The following is a 21,894-nucleotide window of genomic DNA, read 5'->3' as shown; positions in this document are numbered from 1 at the left end:
AGTAACAAACAATAGGACAAGAAGGAATGGTCACAAGTTGCACCAGGTGAAGTTTAGGTTGGCTATTAGGAAAAATCACTTCACTTGGCAGCATTGGATCAGGCTGCCCAGAATAGTGGTGGAGTCATCATCCCTGGTGGCATTTAAAAGATGTGGCACTCAGGAACATGGTTTAGAGTTGAATCTGGCAGTATTAGGTTTACAGCTGGACTCAAAGACCTCAAAGGTCTTTGGCAACCAAAATAATTCTATGATCATATACACTTACATGAGTTCCATGACTGCATCTGAGAATGCATGAGGGGAGATTTAGATCAGATATTAGGAAAAAAATCCTCACTATGAGGGTGCTGAGGTGCTGGCACAGGTTGCCCAGAAAAGCTGTGGCTGCCCCATCCCTGGCAGTGTTCAAGGCCAGGTTAGACAGGGTTTGGAGCAACCTGGTCTAGTGGAAGGTGTCCCTGCCCATAGCAGAGGGCTTGAACTAAATTACCTTTAAGGTCATTTCCAACCCAAACCATCCTATGATTCTATGATCTGTTCAGCAATGCGGAACCGCATGTTCATTGTAGTACAGACTACTGCAAACCTCAAATAGGAGAAAATTCCTTTATACTACTGAAATAAGGATGTGACTGAAATTTGGGGTACTGCCTTTAATTCATTTGCTCTGAATGAGGCAAGAATACTGTTTAAGATTAATTACAGGTAGAATGCTTCCAGCACACCAGGCTGAAGAATCCTGTGTGAAAGTACATTAATTCATGCTGAGAGAATATTGTCAGTAAGAATAAAACTGACAAACTCTCTACATGTATTTGTTTTAGTCATGATACCATAAAGCGTTTGTGACCTGAAAGTGTGCAACAGATTCAAGATCAGTCAGCTAAAACTTCAATGAGAATAATTACATATTAGCATTAAGTACATATTTTTTACTCAGCACCTATGACTGCCACGTTTGTACAGAAACAACTGGATTTGGGGCAAAGACAGCAGCTTACCTGCAGTGATGTTACTGTAGAAAGATCTTTAAGTTTCCCTTCTTCATCTTTTAAGTTGTACCCCTCTGGTCTCTTGTCTCTTTCAGTAATTTTCCATAATTTGATTGTTTTATCTTCAAAAGAAAAGAAAAACAACTGTCAGCATAGGAATTCTGAATGTGGTTACTCACCTTTCACAATGTATTCCCTAAAGCAGATTCTGCACCTTAGTTTAGACAAGTCCTGTGCTAAAGTCTGGATCACTTAGTTTTGCACATCCAGAAAATGTTGCCAACAGAAAAAATACTCATAGGGCACATTCTATACCTTCAAACTGAGTCAGAGGCTCCTGGCAGCTGACAGACCACGTAGAGCAAAAGCCATTCATGTATCCAACTTGGCAGTTTACAGGTGAAACAGACAAAAACCTCTCAGTGCTCACTCCTGAAGCTCAGACTGACAATTTGACTGCACGGAAATAATCTTGATATTAAAGCCAGTTTGCTAGGTTACTTATGAACAGCATGAGAAGAGCATGGAGTAGACAGACAAACCACAGATACCTGCCTAGCCTGTTGTGGGAATGGGCAGTGATAAACTGGGGTAACATCATGAGCTCCAGCAAATGAAAGGTTGTGTGAAAAATGAGACATTTCTCCCTCCTAAGGGAAAGCAGTTGAGAACTGAAGGAAAAAAACAAACTGAGAGAATTGCATTGTAAGGGTAAGGAAGAGAAGTTGGGAGAAAAATACACTAATCTTACATGGAATGGAATTAAATCTAAACTCTCCCTTTTTCATGATGGGTGAAACATAGTATTAGGATGCCTCTACTTAGCAAAGAGCCTGTGAAGCCGACAAAAAGAAGTTTTAAACATTTCAGATGGAGTTTGTCCTTGGTTTTGTAGTAGCTGAAACGCAGATCTCCCTAACGTTGATCGTCCAGTCCCCTCTGGACATGCACCCAACCTGCCAACCCTAACACTCCCTAGACTGAAAAAATCAATGCCAAGTCTTGTAATGAAAAAAATGTCTCCCAAACTTCCAATGGTTGTTTAACTCATCTGTTCATGGGGTAGCCAAAACCCTTCCAAAGCTTCTGCACTCCAGTTGCCACCACAGCCTTCATTAGCCTCAGTTTCTGCATCAGGTCTGGTTTCATCCCACTTTCTTTCTTTTCCCCTCTTTACCCAAGTACACAGCAGAGAATAATTATTTTTCCAGTGTAGCTGATCCAAATGCTTCTTTCAAATGCTAATACAAATCATTTTAAAGGCAGGACATATGAATACATGAACTGCTTTGCACTTCTATGGCAACTTTAACTTTGACCTTTTTCTGTTTCAAAATCAATCCCTCTGGTACTCTGAAGGCTTTCACTATTATGCACCTACTAACAATATCAATACGTTAATTTTCAAGCAACAAAAACATTACAATTGATCAATCTACAGAACAAGAGATCAGTTCAATCCACAACTAAAACGCTCCATTTAAACATTCAATACGTTCCATTTGTATCAGTCATTTTAATTAATGGATAAAAACACATATCGGCTGGCATTTTGGGGGATTTTTGTTACATGTAAACAGTGTATTCCTGTTTATCTATTCTAAAATGTATAAATACAGCAATTGTAAGATTAATTATAAGAAAAAACACATTGTTGGACTTAACTGCTATTGATAAACCCTTCCCTTTCCTGAGTGAGACCTGTTTCATTAGTGATTGAAGGTATTGCATGCGTTGGTTTTCTTGTCTTTCATCTGCCTCTGCACTTTAAATACTCCCTAGAAATTCTGAGCATGCTTATATTTTGCAAAACATAGAACCATCTCTAAGGCTCAATATTCATTCAGTCTCAAGGGTGTTGCGAAGTTTAAATTAATTAATGTCTGGTAAGGAGTCTCAAATCCTCAGGTGAAATAATCTGTACAGGCCAAATTCTGATCTACCCCATGTAGTTCACACTGAAAGCGTCCCAAATATATTCTGCGACAAAAGATACCAACGAATCCTAATAATTTATTATTATACTACAAAATCAGTTCAGTTTACAGTGCAAACCAGAAATTTGCTAGCTGCAAGCAGTGCAAATCCACAGTGGGATTTGAAACCTACGGTGCTTTCTTTCTGTTGCAATCAAAGCTTAGCTGTTGACTTGCTGGTAATGCACAAACTGGAAAGAAACCAAAATCTCCTCTGAGAGAGGTGACCTGTACAGAAACAGCCTCAGCAAAAGTTCTCATTTTAGAAGGACGGACAGATTTGGGCAGGTGAAGAAGACCTGTCAACTCTCCTACAGTGAGGATGAGATTTAGATGGACTCTCCCCTCATGTTCCCTAACAGAGGGTGCCTATTCCAGCAAATGTCCACCTGTGTCAGCGGGAAGAAAAGATGCTGTTTCACAGTTCTCATTTTTCTGACCAAAACCGTGCTTAAGATCCTAAACTACAGGAGAGCAAAATATCAGGAATTGCATTAAAATATAAAGCTCTGAAATTAGTAAATATAAACCAGTACTGAAGATATTTCTACAACCTGTCCAATATTAGCATGTGTGATGGCAATGCCTTCATTCTCTACAAGTTAAGGAAAATACTATTATCCTTTTTTATAGGCATGGAATTGATATACATTGTCAATGACTTCTCAGGGGTATTCTGTGAGACATCAAGGAATTCAGCATGGGCCTGCTGTATCCTAAATTTAAAGCTATCTTTAAGAGTATACCAAGAGGAGAATCTTCAGACTTCAACCCTGTTGTGCCAGGAAGATAGGAATCCTCCTTGGCACACAAAAATGTTTTGTGATTCAAACCCAAATCCAAAGACTCCGCCAGTGGCACCACTTCTGTTCTCCTCACCATAAAGACGTCTGCTGGGATGCTTCAGAATTAAGAAAGGGAAAAAACAGAGACCAAAGTATTTTGCAAGGCTTGCACAGTGTTGGCTGCAACTTGATTAAGCCATAGCAACACTAAGAGTGATTATTTCTTTGTTTATCTCCTCCTGTATTTCTCAGTTTCCAAAAACAAACTTTAAAATTAAAAGGGAGATATTTACTTTTAATAATCTGCACTATTACAGGGGTAACGGGTTCAAACTTAAACAGGGGGAGTTTAGCTTTGATATAAGGAGGAAGTTCTTTACTTTAAGGGTGGTGAGGCAGTGGAATGGGTTGCCCAAGGAAGTTGTGAATGCTCCATCCCTGGTGGTGCTCTAGACCAGGTTGGACAAAGCCTTGGGTGAGATGGTTTAGTGTGAGGTGTCCCTGCCCATGGCAGGGGGGTTGGAACTAGATGATCTTAAGGTCCTTTCCAACCCTAACTGTTCTATGATTCTATTAATTTTGTATCCTGCACTTGTAATAAGATGTTCTTAAAGTTGTCATAAGTAGAACAGATATTTTGACCAAGAGAAATGTGCAGCAGTAAACTCCCAAACTTTGTAAGTAGATATCTAATCTTTCAAATCACGTAGCTATAACAGATATGTTTCATTTCAAATATTGCAACAGTGTCCCCTGAAAGTCCAAAGACAACTTGAAGTTAAAGTTTCCTTTAACAAGTCTGTTAAGGAAAACAGAATACAAAACATAAAATTATTTACTAATTATTAATGTAAATATTAGTTATTACTACAAATTTTAACTGGAATTAATCATTTTGCTCTACAGCATCAATTCACAAAGTGAGATCACACTACTTCTATACCAGCAATTTTGAATTATGCTCAAACTTCACAAGAAAAAGACTTTTCTGTTAAAAATTATATCCAACATTTAAAATTTAAAATATTATTTTCATTAGCAGTGATAAAGGTTGTGGGTGTCAATATGTTCAAAATGTTTCCTAACTCACACCTGAACAGGTTGGCCTCCATTCAGTTTCTTCCCGCTATGCTACATCTGCATATCCCCTCTCAGCAATACGACTGCATTTTTTAATCACTAAGCCTTAAGCATGCTAGAAAGATGAGTCAGGATCAATATCCTAGCATTATTACTACTGCCTTCCAAAGACTTGTGTAACTCCTTAGAACTCAACCATTCTAATGATAATGAATGAAAAGAAAAAGAAATGAATCTCTTATCTGCATTCATTTCACATCTACGAAGAATAAAAGTTATGACAAATGCAGCAGACAAAACACTAAATCCCCTGTGAAACATAGCTGCTGAGTAAGGCAATGCCCTTGTCACAAAATACACTTCAGGATAGCACTGCATGTTAGTAACAAAAATTGATAGTTCACTGAATGTTCACTATGGATAATCACTAGGAAAAACCCTATGGCTATGAATAAAATACATAAATAACAGATATAAGAGTCAATATGACAGTCTTGGCAAACTCTGTAAGAGAGAATTACTAAACCACTAGATTAAAATGAACAAATATATGCAGTCAGCACTAAAATGCACAAAAGCAAATAGGCTGATATGTCCTACATCCTTTCATCTATCTTACCGTTTGTTGATAAAAGTGAGTGAGCTGCATTTTGCTGTGGTAACCACTTGATCTTGTTTATTTTTTCTTCTATCTCCAAGCTCTTCAAATAATCAAATTCAGGTTCATGGCTCTGGAAAGTGCTGTAAACATTGTACTCCCCCTGATTGTAAGGCTCATTTTTACTCTGCAGAGAATAAAAACAACAAAAACATATGGTTTATGATGGCAATACATCTCCATCTCTTAGGAAAGGTGCATAGGCAGCCCTATAAATATAAAAATATTAAAAGTTTAATTTAATCTCTCATCCAAAAAGTGATATTGACAGATTTGTGTCTACAGAAATGAAATTGCCTCTAAGTATTGAAGCAACATTTAATAAAAGGCAGCATATTTGAAGAAACTTCAATTATTTAGAAAAGCTTTCTACAAGAGGTACTGAAAATGTGAAACATAAAGATATCACTGCAAAGGCATTGTTTTAAATGGAATGGCTCCATCAAACAGGCAAAAGCTATTCAAATGATGTAGAAGTAAAACAAAATCAACCTTCTTTGTTCTTAGCTTAGCATTTTAGAGCTTTAATGCAGTGTTTGGATCAACAAACTTCCAAGTAAAAGATCCTTACCCACATTCACTTCCTCTCCAAAGTGGTGACATTCTGTCTTACTGAATCTTGAGATCATAAACAGGTCTGTTAGCTAGATCCAATCAAAGTATTAAAAATAAAGCCAGGTTTTAGCAAGTTAAGGACTACATTGGTAGCTCACATACCTCAGGCTCCCTTTGGAATATAACAACCCGACCCCCCTTGTCACCAGTAGCCAGCAGTTCTCCAGTGTGGTTGAACTCAACTGTAGAAATAATATCAGCTGGAAGGAAAAAGAAAATAAAAAAAGGCAAATTTTAGATAGCAACACAAAGCCATTAGAAATATCAAGCACTCCACAAAAATGCAACAAATGAGGGACTTGAAGGGATACATTCAATAAATTCAACAGAAAGTCACTAATGCAAACAGGCTGCATGCCATGAGAATCTGAGGTTGCTACACAGTGAAACAAGTGCAAACATAACGATGCAAATTTGTGTTTCCAGCACATCTGCAGTTTGGGAGTGGAGAAGATCTCTGGAGAGGTTATGTTTCAGTAAGAGCGATTTCAGCCTGCTACAGAGCTTTTCTTCAGTACTGGCAATAGCAACAGCATTGGCCTCCTGCTATTTCCTCTAGCAAAGACCAACATAACGTCTCAGTCCTGTTGCATGTATTATTTATACTTCACCCTTTACAAAGGTTTTAATGTAACCTCCTAGCACGTTTTCTCAAGTATGAGTTTGAGCTAGGAGTGCAAAAGTAAAGGAGATGCAGTCCATCCTACCACAGAGTAATAAAAGCAAAACCAGAACTGCTCACTGTGCAATGCTGGCAAGAGCCCATACAAATCATGGTTTGGTAAATCATTTCAGCCCCATGAAAATGTGTCATCAGAAGATAAAAAGATGCCAGTGTCTTCTTTTATTAATTTCCAATATCTCCCTTTCCCCAAGCAATTGCATCAGCTTAAACAAGAAACCTCATCAAAACCTCAGGCCAGTTTTGAGTACAAATTACTACACATCAGGATGAGAAGGAAGAGACTGCAGAAGCAAAAGAACTGGTTCTTCTGTTTGTATGACAGTAAATGTTAGAATCATAATCTACAGTTAATCCTACAGTATTAGCAAAATTTGAATTAAAATGCCTAGTGCAACAGTAAATTAAGAAGCCATCATATATACAATCACGGACAAATTCAGGGTATTACTCAGAGATTGCATGTACGAATCCTCTATGATGATCAGCATCCACTCATCAGGAACGTGGGCCAGATTTTTAGAAGCATCAGTAGCTAGCAGCTCCCCTTTAGGCATGAAATGTTGTGGTTTTCAAACACGTTCATCATCCATCAGTTTATACTGAGAACAATGAGCCAACAGTGGGATAAGCTCTTTTGAAAAGCTAGCCCTAAATGAGTTCACTAAATTTCAAAGGAATTGAAATAACAAGTGGATGTACCATTTACTTGCTACATTTTATGAATTGAAAACATCTGTTCCCATTATTCTTTTAATAAACTTGCATTTGAGTGTGAGAAAGATTCTGTTGCCAGTAGCTCTCATCAGCAACACAGCCATCCAAAACCAGATTCTTACTGGAACATTATAGACAATTTGTCATCTAAAAAAGGAAAACTTTACCCTATTCATGGTAAAGTAAAATACCTTTCATTTCTTTAAGAGATCTTCACCATCACATTGCTCTGTCTAAAAGAAAACCAACAAAACCAAATCTGCCTCCTTTTCCCCCTCCATGCCTTACTTATATAAAGGAGGAAGGGGAATCATAAAGTATGCATATCATTTTCTTTCTTGATGAATAAAATGTATGGATGCATAGACTTTGAGAAAAATAGAACAAGATGACTCACAATATTTTGGGTCTGAACCCAAAGCTCTCAAAGTTAATAGCATCTGATTTTTATGTGGGCTTCCACAGACTGTATTTTATAGGTAATAAAATAAAAACCCTAAAGCCCTACTCTTATTAGAGTACAGGAAGATTAGAGAGACTCTGCTTATGGTTGACAATGCTCTGGGACTTGGGATGGGTTGAGTTTGATCTAAAAAGCGGCATTATTTTTTTAATCTAAAAATCTAATCAACTTTTCTGGCACGTTCATCTGTAGTGCTTCCAGTGGAAGAACATTTCTTGGCTATTTTGTTCTTACCCTGTAAAATTCATACTGACAGTAGTTGTGGGCTCCTGCTTATAAAAGAATACCTGCATGGTTTTACTAATTTCCAGCTCTATCTTACCCCAGCCATAGAGGCAGAACTGAAGCCTTATACTGACAGTCATTTTAGAATGGAGTCTCCTATCTGAAGTGTGCAATGGAGGAAAAGGGTAAATACAGAGGGGAGGAATGTAGGATCTGTTAAAATACATGTGTATCTGTGTGTGTATGCATGGCACGTGTAATGCTTATGCGACTTCCTCAACAGGTCACAAAAGAATCATATAAAATAACCATGCAAAAGGAATGAATGCCACTTGAATTTGTGTGCGTGAATACACTTGCTTTTGACCTGGAATACTTCCACCATGGCATGAAATACTCTTTTGTATTTCATTGTATTGTCACAATGGTCACAAAATACTATATTGCACTTTACAGAGGGTATCAGCCAACACCCAGTAAAGTCCACAGAAGCATCTGCACAGACTTCAGTAGTAACTGAACTATGGTTATAATAAAACAGCTCTGCGTTTTGTTCTTATATTGCATTTGTCATTAAAATATTGTCTGCAGTTAAGTGATCATTCCTTAAAGAAAAGCAGCTAAATCATTAAGTATTTGTGGGCAGTGTAAGCAATGATGTTCTGAGGCAAAGTTCTCTCCCCCTCAAGGTGTTTCTTCCAGCTGTACCCCTCTTTTCTATTAGAAAAAGTAATTCTGAACTGAAAGCTACCTATTATTCTTAAATTAACTTGTTCTGAAAAAGAGCAGATCCAATATTACAACCTCGGAGGCTATGCAGCTTGCTGGTAAAAAAATTATCCTTGAATTGAAAATCACTTTTATTGATCCTGTAAATAACAGCTGAAAACAACAGCAAAAATATATATAATCTTATCCAGCCTATCTGTTCAGCAGGCAAACATTAGTCATGCTGCTTTCATAAGAAAGATTAGCCAGGCTGCCTCTTCCTGAGACAGAGGAAGTAGGAAAAGAATCCATCAACAAAGCTCTCCATACCCTTCTGCAGAACATTCCCCTATATATTTATTAATGCTACAGCAGCATCAGCCACTATGGTACCACCTTGCAGATTCTTCCATTGGAGAATGGCCCCCTGACTGCACAGAGCAATTAACTACCAGATTTCACCCTGCCCGGGATATATAAATGCTCCATAATGGAAGCGCTGATGAATTTGCATGTACAGTAAGCCCTTGGCAAGGGATGGAAGAGATGAAAGGCTCCTGTCAGCCTTCTGCACTACACGTTCCATATCTCTGATGGCAGTGCCCAGCTTTGCACTAACAAACAGGATTATCAGAGACAGAGATAATTTACCTATTAAGAACAATTATGGGTAACCTCAATGCAACGAGCAAACATTTCCAATCAGATTACAAATCCCAACTTTTGTCCAATATTAATCTTCCTATTCCATTCTTAAATTCCCCATTTTTTTCTATGTGGAAATATATATAAACTTGGATTTGAAAGTGGCCATGCTCAGCATTTTCACTCAGTTAAAGAGCACGACTTGGACACTCAAAGTACAGACAACTGACTGAGAAAAGCAAACAAAAAACCTTCAAAATATTAAAATACTCCAGGGGGGTACACACCTGGTCATGTTTCACATCCTGCCACAGTAAATTGCTCCGGCAGGTACAACACATTACAAACTTCATACCCCAGACTAATGCTACATATTCACAGAAAGACATCACACAAAGATATCTGTAGCTGATTGTACTGCTTTTCCCTCAACTTCATGATTATTTTCCCAGTATGGATACAAACCCTCCAGCAGTCCTTCCTCTGTCATCTCAGCACGGGGTGGGATGAAACAAAGGTTGGTACCCATAGCTCAGATTAATTCTGGCCTTTATTTCACACAATCACATACTTGCAGTGTTCTAGCCTCTTACAGGATTATCTTAAGGGGGTTTAATACCTTATTCCTATACAACACAAAGGGGTCCAAATACTTTTATGATAATTAAAGCCTTATCTATATAATAAAACTTTGCAACATTTGGGGCACTCTAGCATAATTTCATGGCATTTTCCACCTACTTTACACTCAGTGAAGCAAAGTCTGAACATAGTCATCTTTATACAGTCTTTTGTCAGAAACTTCAAGCAACTCTAAGAAAAACTCAACTATAATTTTCTAATTTACTAATGATTTCTAACTTTCTGGAGCTTTCCATCTGAAGGTCCTGGTATAATGTTATTTTGCATCAGAAGATCAGGAAATCAAAGAAAATTTCAAAACTGTTTCACCCAGCACAGAAATGGAGCTTTTTGGACAGCAGGAGCAAGGTTTGAGGGCAAACATCACACAAGGGTACAGTTATGATGGTTTAAGCCTAGCCAGCAACTAAGTACCATGCAGTCGCTCACTCATCAGGAAAACAGGGCAAAGAAGATCAGAGAATATAATATTCTGTTGAATTGTAATATAATCCTGATAAAGAATTAAGGGATTTGGAATGGGCCAAAACACTGGAATTAACATCAGTACTTTTATTAAAAAAGAAAAAGCTGTGAAATCCTACCAGCCAGAACAGGACAGAACTTCTCCTTTCTATCACATCCACCACAAACAGCATGGCAACACTATCAGCCTGAACTGACTGAATCAGCATCTAGGTCAGGTATTTGTTGCTGTTGTGTTCCCACTGGCCAGCAGGCAATCTTGTAGTCTATGTTACCAAGTTCTGACCTGGCCTAACCTTGGTTTGTGAAATCCAATATGATCACAGCAAAATCTGGCATGGCTGCAAGCAATGTTCAGTCATACTGATACAAAAATCCCTAAGGAGCATAATCTGGAAGAAACAACAAAGAAGGCTGCAACAAAGAGAACCATAAAACAAAAGGACAAATGGTAGATGAAAGAGGAGTATTACGGTATCTGGAGTGAAGGGAAGGCCATCACAACGAGCTGTGTTGTCAGAATTTAGTTTAGACTTGGGCAAAAAATAAAAGAAGGGGGTGAGGGGGAACAAACAAATGGATGGAAAGAAATTTTTAAACTGAAGTTTCAAAGGTTTCATCGAGCAGCTAGAAACAAGGTATGCAAACCTCAAAGGTATGAAGGTCAGAAAAATCCTTTTCTACACAGATGGCAGAGACTCTTTAACAACAGAAAAAAAACCCTACTTGACGCAACAGACTCTGTAACTGGTTCACAACAGTCCTATTCACCATGCTGGATCCAGGGATTGCAGAACACTAGAAACCACCCTTCAAAATTCAAGCAACCACAACACAAAATCTCACACACCACCCTGTCCACCTTGGCTGGGTCAGAAACTTAATACTGAAAGCCAATGCATCAGAAAGCCAACTCCACTCTACTGGCAGACAAGACATTTTGCTGACTTATACACAAACTACCTGATCACCTCTCCAAGTCACCAAAATAACCCATCACAGCTGGGTAGCTATATAGGAAGGACAGATGAGAGAAAATGAGAATGCAAGTAGACATGAGAGGGAGAGAGAAAGAGAGGGCATGTGAACATGTTAAGAAGAGCAAGAGCATCAGAAAGGGTGCAAAAGAGTGTACATGAGGAGTATATGCGCACACGAGAGCTTAATAAAGCATGGAAAAGCACAAGGAAAAGCCACAGCAGAAGATGAGGAAGTAGTCTGAAATGAAGGATCTACCTGCCCTTGTGCCCCTGGCAGATCTTTGACTATGCTTTTTTCCTCATTTATTGTTACTTTAAAACCTGATGGAGTTTGTGCTGCAAAATGCTGTGTTTGCTCCTCATTAGATGTATGGCAGGGCAAAACACAACAGGAATCTGATTTTGGCCAAAGTAAACTTTGGATATAGATGCTAATAGTGTAAGTGCTTCAGCAATCAGTGAAACAAGGTGATCGATCAATAACAGCATGAAATCCAGAGATGTGCGTCCACTGCACTTCATGTAGCTGTTTTCCTAATTGACCCTGTGCCTGGTGTCACTGCTAGCAAGGACAAATATACTGGAAGCAAAATCCAAACAGCCCCATTTAATACCGTCAGGGAAGAACAAGGAGGCTAAATACAACATTTCTTATTGAGTATAACAATCGCTTCCCGATGTGAAATCCAAAACCACAGGGTCAAATGCTGAAAAGCTCTTGAAAGGCTACTTGAAACAAGAACACTTCAGCTGGGGATGGTAGTAAATAATAGTAAAGAAAAATAAAATAATAAAATCCTGGCAAGCACTGGGCAAATCTTTCCCTTTTTCCATCTTAAATCTCCAAATTTCAGGGTTTAGAAATGCCACATGTACATACCTCAGTGGCCTGCATCAGCATCAGGAGGCCAACACCATGTTTCACAGGTCCATGCATCCCTATGTCCTCAGGGACAAGGAAAGCACCTTCCCATTCAGAATATTTGAATGTAGGTTCAAGTGCTCACTCAGAGAGAATTTACTTGAAAGAGAATCTAAAAACCAAAGCCAAAATTTGCACCCCTTCTATGAGCACCTATGACCACTATCACTCACTGTTTCTGTCTTCACGCTTTAGTAGAGCTGGGGTTTTTCCTCCAACATTTTTTGCATGCATTTATTTTAAGAGCTTAGGAAATTTTTCCAACAGCTTTTTAATCACATGCTAATTTCTAGCTCTATTTCTCAAATTAGAAAATCAGGAAATGACACCCAACTATTGGAGCACAGTCAGTGTGAAAATAATTTTCTGCCTACAGGACAAATATGTAAAATAGATTATCTGGGTTCTGTGCTAAAAACAACACTTCATACTGAATACCAGTCACTGAGATTCAGCTTGCCATAAAGTGATTCCTCTCTCTCCCCCTCTTTTCCAACCCCCATCCCACTTCTTCCTAATTTAAAAGCTCAAAGGTTCTGGCCCCCATCTCCCTCCTGCACAGTACAAGGCCACCAGGAAAAGAGGCCAAAGAGTCTTGACCTCCTACCCACTCAGTTAAATGGAACGTTTCCCACCGCTTCATTAGTAAAGAAGGTCAAGGAACATTTGTGAGATGTGGTGGAGCTGAAAATTAGGACACATTTCTCAAAATTTTGGCTACAATTTACATGCACTTCAGGTTTTTTCATGTTCAAGGTGACCTGCTTCTATCAGTCAGAAGTTACAAAGCTTCAGTCCTTAGTTTTGCAGAATGCCTAATTAACATTATTCTCCTGGCTGATGTCATCAAGTGCACTGCTTTCTGCCTTCATCATCTGAAATACTCAGTGGACTGATAGAAAGCTTGCTAAAATCCTTTTTAATACCTATTTAGGGGCTCCCAAATAGTCAAACTGCATCACCTGCAAACTGCATCTCTCAGTGCTGTGAGACTGGCGGTCCTCCCGTGTACTAACAGGCACCACAGGGGCTGACTCAAGCCCCACTTCCAGCAAGTACCTCAGTTACCCAGGATGTCCAAAGCTGCTAAGCCGAGGAATCACTAACCCCTCCATCCTGTTCAACCTGGATAAATTGGAAAACTCATGAGAAAGCCTTTCACCTTCAGTAAGTCTAAGACGTTGGTAACACTGCTCATAGTTATTCTTACAAGCAACACTTAAAACTAAGAAAACACTGCAGATCAATCTTTGTTCTAGCATAAAGAGATGAACAGAAAGCTTATAAACTTCACAGCCCCTAAAAGCTCCTTCACAGCTTATACTGTGTAACACATGCTAGTAATTGATTCTTCTGAGATTCCTGAGGAAAAAAATGCAGCTGGATCTTTCTTCCTTCCTTCCTTTCTTTCTGAGTCTGCTGTCAGATTACAGTCATCTAAAATGATGTTTCAGCAATGGGCTTGAAACATTCCACTTCCTAAACATTAGTGCAATTAGGAAATGTGCCAGTCCGCTCCTGTTACCAACCAACACTGAGGGGCAAAAAGGAAAACATCGCCATGGGCATCAAATTATGTATTTACAATTTCCAGAGCTGGGTTTAAACTGGTACTCACAGAAGGAAGCCTGCCTGAGCTGGGAGCTTCTGCTCAGCTCCATGTTCCCTCCCACCGAGGAGCAGCACAGCCTGGCTGCCAGCAAAAGACAGATTAGGAATGGTGCTGCCAAGTGTTAAAAATGCTAGGCAACCGGGTTTTATTGAGAGCACGGCGAGACCTTGAACCTCACCCTCCTTTTGGAGCACATAAATGCCAAAAATGGAAAGTGCACAGCTTATTAAAATATACTCATTTCACTTTCACTGTCAGAAGTGATTATGCTTGTGCATAATAACTGCAATGATCTACAATAAGCACACATCAAGTTTTGCTAAGAGCCTGTTATAAAATAAGAACAAAAGAAATCTCACCCATATTAACATTTTTCAACGAAAATTATTAATTTAAAATGTATCAAAGAGTAATGAAAAATCATCCAAAATTTAAAATACAATCCTGAATAACCAGATTGAGAATTATTTCCCATGTATTACATACAAACTTCAATAGAATTTCACTGCCAGCTGGTACTGAACTACTTTCCCCCCCTTAACCGAGCAATTAAATTCCAGAAGCAAAGCTCTCAGTAATTCCGTCACAGCAGTTCTCATGTTCAAAGCACTTTCCAGGCAGCATTAAACCCCCCAGCAACCCAAGGAAGTCGGTAAGGAAATGTTAGCATTCCCATTTTACACAAAGGAAGAAAAAAATGAAACAGATCCTCTAGAGTTTTTATCCAAGATCAGAGAAGCAGTTTTGATTATACACATACTGAGGGACAGATAACCCACGCTGGAGCTCAGCAAAACATTTCTATTTAATAAAGCTCTTAATCACTTGTCTAGAGACTTAAATGTCCCTGTATTCAGTTCAAATGAGTATGCGTGTTGCTAAATGAATATACTGATGGAGCTCTAACAAACAAAGCCTCACAGTGGCGTTCACCAAGGAAGGAAAAGCCCCAGTGAGCAAGCTTTTGGGTGAAGCTGGGGGATGTAATCTTAAACAAACATCATGAAGGGCTGGAGCTAGGAGGTGGACTACAGCCAGAGCCTTTATATGCAGAGTGAGGACAAGAAAGCAGAGACAACAGCCACATCTGTGCTAGTAAATGATGGAGACCTCCAGGACATTTTGGGGCTTTGCAGTGCAATGATTCATGCTGTTAAACTACTGTGAGTGGACCTTTGACAGGCTTTTGGCTGTGATAAAGTGCTCTCCCTCAAACACCTCTCTGGCATGGCTCAGAGTTTTATCACAAGCCAGGGACACTCCCCAAAAGGTAACATGCACACAGCCATGATGCTTTGGAAGCAGTGGAATGCCACCCTCATAGGCAACACAGACCCCTCCATGCCAGCTGGTTGCAGCGCTCCCACACGTTCCGTTTACTCAGGCAGATATACTTAGAGACTGCGATTCATAGGAATCGGTGGTGCATGCAGACCAGTAACACACTGTGCTATGCCAAATTATAGTAGAGTTTTCTGCTATAACTGGCAGAGGTTGGTGTTTTCCAGAGTACAAAGGGCTCTGGAGTCTGTAGAACCAGCAGAAGGAAAACCAGATTTACTTTTCTCAGTCTTAATGCACAAATGGGCAGTGCTTAATGCACAAGATGGCAGTGCTTAAATCTACTCATCAGGCATTTTGACTACAGGATACATGAATAAACTATATCCAAATACTGTGAGCAACATAGAGCTCTAACTTGCACATCACTGGACATCGCCTCTGAGACTCCCAGCAGTGGACCAGCAAGCTAAGGTCACACACAGGGCTTGTTTGCTGTCATGGGAGCTCAGTGCCAAGCTGCGTAGACACTCATCTAACATTAGCATCTGTTTGCTTGGCAGGCTCCAAAGCAACTCAGCTGACAACTCTGAATTTGCCTCTAGGTCTGTCACAGGATCATATAAATGTGGGACTTCTGGGAGTGCCTAATACTTCTTTGATGAAGATCACGCACATCATAATATATTAGATCTATTCTAAGCATCCTTTGAAAGGAGTGATTGTGACCTCTCAGCATTATCCAGGTAGTATTGCTGGCTTAACTGTGTAAACTAAAGCTAAGCTCAAAGATCATGCACTCAGTTCTTGCTTGTATCAGGGTCTCTTCAGCAAGTTTATGTAATGATCCAAAACAAATCAGACTTTTTTTTACTGTTAACGTGGGTTGCTGCTACTGACGTAACACCAAGGTTGCTCCTAAACTGATCTACAAATGAACAGCATAACTGTTCTATATCAGCTTCAATATCAACCCTACTGCTTTAAGGTTTCCTATGTCTGGAAATAACATAATACAAAAATTTAGTGGTGACTTACACAACTAATATTGGTCTAAAAGCTCAAAAGAGTCCTTTCACAAAAGGCCAAATTCTTCATATGTATTCAACTAAATATATGTGAGGAAAGATGGGATTACTCATGTGCTTAAAATGAAGAGCATGCTAAATCACCCTACCATGTCAGGAACTCCCGGCCTTGAAAGATTTGAATTCTACATAGCTGGAGTGTGCAAAACCCAATGGTAAATTTGTCCTCAAATTTAAATGCATCATATATCTACAATTATTAATTTTAAGAGAGAAATATTACTTCAAGAACAGAAGACGCTGAAAATCAATGCACCTTTTCCCAGTCTGTGTCTGATAAAGAAAGCTCAAACTCTGCTAATAGCCTCAGGAAATAAACATGCCTGTTTTGTGACATTCCCAAAGGACACCAATTACATAACAGGACTAGATCAGCATATATTAGAAATGCCATGGACAATGTCTAAACCAGCAACTGCTTGATGGTCAGGCAGATTCAGATGTATTTCCTACTCAGGAATGCAGCAGCATGCAGGTAACCCAGCAGTTACGTAAAACAGCCCTCAAAGTTCTTTCCAGTCTAATAACACAATATTGTAAGTGGGAGCTCAGACCGTTCCCACTGCTTTCACAACAGGGGATCATGGACTTCAAAGATTCATGTCTATCGTGTTTTAACGCTTAGCATGATCATCCCTTCTTCATCAAAAGGTTAAATGCAAAATACAGCTTCTGCCAGCGTACCACTAAAGCTGAAAAGTTAAAACCAAAATAGTCTGGAAAAGCAAACATCAGCAGATCAGATTTCTGTCTCCTACACAGATAGACCTAGAGGAATTTTCTAAGAAGTCTCCCCAGATCAGGGGGGGCTTCAAAGCATATGGTGATGGTTCTAAAATCTGCAGGCACCCTCCCCAGGGCCATGCCTCCTGGAGCCATGTAGTTTGAGAGCTCCTAATTTGCAGCCCACACAGATAACATTTAGACATCTAAGCCCTTGACAGAACTTCAAAGCTTTCAAACCCCCAATATCCTTGAAGCTGTGCCTTGTGCTCATGGCCAGTTGTTAAAATTCAGTCTGCAGTAATCACTGCGGTGCTCTCAAAGCTGAGCACCCTTTGCTGCAATACAGCAGTTCTGAGGCATGAGGCCAACTGAAGCCTCAAGTCTATTTTAATCCCACTATAATTAAAAAATATGGATATTTAGTTGTGATGCTCCTAAATTTTTCTCTGCATGAGGGTATATTTATGCACTGCAGAAGAGCACTGCAGAGGAATATCTAAGCTAGTGAATTGGCATCGCAGGCAATATAATGTTAGTGGGATGCTGTGCCCAAGACATTGCTGCTGTCAGGACACACAGCCACGCACAGAGCTAACTACAAAACATACCTTTTCACCATCCTCCATTAAGCAATGTTGACATATCCATTAAATACAGAATGAGGAGAAAAGGTGTTGACAGGTTTCTCCAGGGCAAAACAGTAGAGAAACAGTGGTTAGTTGTTCAAAGGACCATGATAAAGGAGTTGTTTTACGTAAGCTGGTACCACAGAGTACGTGCTGGAAAATTTGCCAAAGGCTGGTTGAGTAGAGAGTCATCACCTTCCCCAGGCCTGCACTGGTTTGCACTTGCCATCAGATCTCACACTGCAGGGAAGGGGATCAATGCAGACCCTGGCCCCATTCCTTAACCCTGGAAGAAGCTGGCTCTCTACAACAGTATCTTTATTTCACACTGCTGTCCCTAAGTGATGTGGTATTTATTAGCAAAATAATAAATAAACTTTTTACTTCAGAAAGCAACACATCACTGTACTTTGCTAGGAATACCAACTCAGACCAAATACATGCTGTGTTGTGTTTAGTAGCCTCCTATACATTAGCAGCTAATTTATTTGAGAAAGAATCTTGCTTCTAAACATGCTTTGAACTAAATGAAGGGTCCATTGTGAAGCAATATCATAATAATCATAGAACAGTTAGGGTTGGAAAGGACCTTATGATCATCCACTTCCAAGCCCCCTACCGTGGGCAGAGACACCTCACACTAAACCATGTCACCCAAGGCCTCGTCCAACCTGGCCTTGAACACTGCCAGTGATGGAGCATTCACAACCTCTCTGGGCAACCCATTCCAGTGCCTCACCACCCTCACAGTAAAGAATTTCTTCCTTATATCCAATCTAAACTTCCCCTGTTTAAGTTTTAACCCATTACCCCTTGTCCTGTCACTACAGTCCCTAATGAAGAGTCCCTCCCCAGCATCCCTATAGGCCCCCTTCAGATCCTGGAAGGCTGCTATGAGGTCTCCACGCAGCCTTCTCTTCTCCAGGCTGAACAGCCCCAACTTCCTCAGCCTGTCTTCATACAGGAGGTGCTCCAGTCCCCTGATCATCCTCGTGGCCCTCCTCTGGACTTGTTCCAACAGTTCCATGTCCTTTTTATGTTGAGCACACCAGAACTATACACAATACTCCAGGTGACGTCTCACGAGAGCAGAGCAGAGGGGCAGGATCACCTCCTTCAAGTATAAGTATACTGTAACTACTAAGTACACTTTCCACTGAGAAAAGTAAAGAGGAGTTCTGTAACTGGCCTTACAGAGAGCCTAGACAGAGCATTCGGCTATGATTAATGGGATGAAATTTAATAAGTCAGAATGCCAAATTGTGCACCTAGGATGGAGCAATGCCAGGCACACATATCAGCTGGGAGAGGAGTGGCTGGAGAGCAGCCCTGCAGAAAGGGATCTAGGGATGCTGGTTGACAGTAGGCTCAACAGGAGTCAGCGGTGTGCTCTGACAGCCAAGAGGACAAACCACATCCTGGGGTGCATCAGACACAGTGTAACCAGACAGTCAAAAGCGGTAGTTTTCCTGCTGCATCCAGCATTTGTGTGGCCTCACCTTGAGCACTGTGTGCAGTTCTGGGTGCCACAATTTAAGGAGGATGTTCAGGCACTTGAATGCATCCAGAGGATGGCAGCAAGAGTGGTGAAAGGGCTGGAAGTGATGTCCTATAAGGAGCAGCTAAGGACTCTTGAGTCTGTCTTGTTTGGAGAAAAGGAGGCTGAGTGGCAACATCCTTGCTCTCTACAGCTTCCTGAGGAGGGAAGTGGAGAGGGAGGTGCTGACCTCTTCTCCCTGGTATCCAGTGACAGGACTCATGGGAATGGTTCAAAGCTGTGCCAGAGAAGATTCAGACAGGACTTCAGGAAGCACTTCTTTAGCAAGAGGGTGGTCAAGCACTGGAACAGGCTTCCTAGAGAGGTGGTCAATACCCCAAGCCTGTCAGTGTTGAAGAGGCACCTGGACAATGCCCTTAATATCATGCTGTAACTTTTGGTCAGCCCTAAAGTGGTCAGGCAGTTGGACTAGATGATTGCTGTAAATCCATTCCAACTGAAATGGTCCTTTCTACTTTAATTGTTTACACTACAGGCCTTCTCCAGATCATAGCTGTTGCATATTGTTTTCTTGCCAAACACTAAGAGCTAGATATGAAGGAAGGCAGATATATCATTATCATTTTGCTTCACAGTAAAGAATAAAGACGACTAGAAACAAAATTGCTTCCTTGCGATGCTGGCATTCAGAGGATCAAATCAACCTGCTAAATCTTAGTCTGCTGCCTTAGAATACAAACAAATTATTGCTCACATAGGTGTTCTTCAACCTGCTCAATTTCCAAGCAGAATGTGGACTTTCACATAACTGGAGCATCCTTCAATTGGAATCAACAAAAAATTGTGTAAGCAATGAATCATGAGAAATGTTGCATATGCTACCTGATTACTCAGACAAGGTGTTCACCACACGTAAGGGAGAAATACAAATTTCACCTTAAAAAACAAAATTATCATCATGGGTCCTGCCTCAGACTCTGGGGGGAGCAAGCTGTTATTTCAGTCTTCCATGCTTAGAAAACAGGCCTGAAGAAAGCAGCCAGGGCCTGCAAATTCTTCAACCTCTGTCTCTCTATGAGGGAGCTCCCAGATTATTTAAGGCAAAATAGCTTGCAGAAAGACATGAGGAAATACAAGGACACTACTTTAGGCTATCAGAAGGAGGTATATTTCTGAAGGCACAATCCACCCCCAGTAAGACCTCAGAATTTAACCTGTACCCAAGTATACTCACACATGGAAGCTGAAACAGGCAACAAAGCTTCTTTTCTCAGTGATTTTGCACAGATTTTTTTGAGCTCCTTTCAATAGAAAAACTCTTATCTGCCCACTTACATCCCACTGTTGATTGTTCCAAGAATACCCTGGGAAACCGTCTGCTATAAAATCCAACCATCAAGCAGTCACTAAAAAAGTTCCTTTTTCAGAAAATAGACATATGAGAGTCATTATCATAAAGGCCCTATTAAGAGGAGAAAAATGATTGTTGCTCTAATGTTTCTCCTGAAGATGGGAGATTAAAAGCCTTTCAAAAGATGTCATAGTGCCTGGCCAGTCTGAGCTAAAAGTACACTAGTAGCTTCAGAAATTCAGCATCAAACCATACAAAAAAAATTGTATATTTGGCAAAGGAAAACAAGCCACTATAAACCACCCAGAAAAATCCCAGGCTTTTCATCTGTTTTTTTGAGTAACTAACAAGATTTACTAGCCAGCTGGTAAAATAATGAAGGAAAGAGGCCAGTAAAACTATAAAAAGCTAAGAGGAACTGCCTTGTACTAATTAGAATCAACGTGCAGTCTGATGACACTTTATAGGCTTCAATTACCATACTCGGCAGGAAGGAGCTTTCAAACATCTGTATGATGACTATTCTCCACTGGGATGTCATTTACAGTGCAAAGTATTAAAAACAGGGACAAAAATCAATTATAATCTTTGAAAATGAGCATATTCTTTATCTGAGAGATTTGAACTTGTGTGTGGAAATTTGCTTTAAAAGGAAAGACAGAAACTGATTTGACAATGGAAAACAGGCAGCTCCCCGCCACCCCCATATCTGATTTGCACAAAATTAAACTTAAGGTTCATTAAAATAATAATTTGCATATGAAATGCAGGAACAAAAGAATATTATTATAAGTTGAGCCTAAGAAAGCAACAACTAACCACGTGCAAGGTTCAAGAAGAGGCTTTCTTTAAGTTTTTAGGCGAATATTCAGAAATATGGTTCATTGATCAGGATTACTTGGATAATTAAAGAGATGCACACACTAGGCAGGAACTCAAAATCAATCTTTTATTGCTCTAAATTGTTCTAAACAATTATTTTCATTATCTTCACACAGAAAAACACTATACAAAAGCAATAGGGAGGGTAGGAAGCAACCAACAGCCAATAAGAATGTTATGCCAGCTGGTTCCTATTCGATACACTAGTGCAGAGGACTAAGGATTTTACCCTGTGATCAAAGGAAACCAAACTAAAGTGAAAAAATATAAGT

General features: G+C 39.9%; 1 protein-coding gene across 7 annotated transcripts in view; it reads right to left on the bottom strand.

The window, feature by feature from the left end:
• PPP2R2C (protein phosphatase 2 regulatory subunit Bgamma) overlaps positions 1–21,894 on the bottom strand; it is a 201,242-nt gene that overhangs the window by 49,928 nt on the left and 129,420 nt on the right. For 6 of the 7 annotated variants that reach the window (XM_061468598.1, XM_061468637.1, XM_061468650.1 and 3 more), the window contains 3 exons: positions 6,212–6,309; positions 5,456–5,621; positions 1,005–1,117 (listed from right to left, as the gene is read on the bottom strand). In XM_061468598.1, coding sequence (XP_061324582.1) covers positions 1,005–1,117; positions 5,456–5,621; positions 6,212–6,309 — 377 coding nt within the window. Of the gene's footprint in view, positions 1–1,004; positions 1,118–5,455; positions 5,622–6,211; positions 6,310–14,176; positions 14,235–21,894 lie in introns of those variants that run through there. The other variant, XM_061468644.1, reaches the window with a different exon arrangement.

Source organism: Pezoporus flaviventris, unplaced genomic scaffold (genome assembly GCF_033815535.1).
Source record: "Pezoporus flaviventris isolate CSIRO_AGI_PZ_B2104156 unplaced genomic scaffold, CSIRO_AGI_Pfla_v1 ptg000002l, whole genome shotgun sequence".
NCBI lineage: Eukaryota > Metazoa > Chordata > Aves > Psittaciformes > Psittacidae > Pezoporus > Pezoporus flaviventris.
This window is presented reverse-complemented; position numbering and strand designations above follow the sequence as displayed.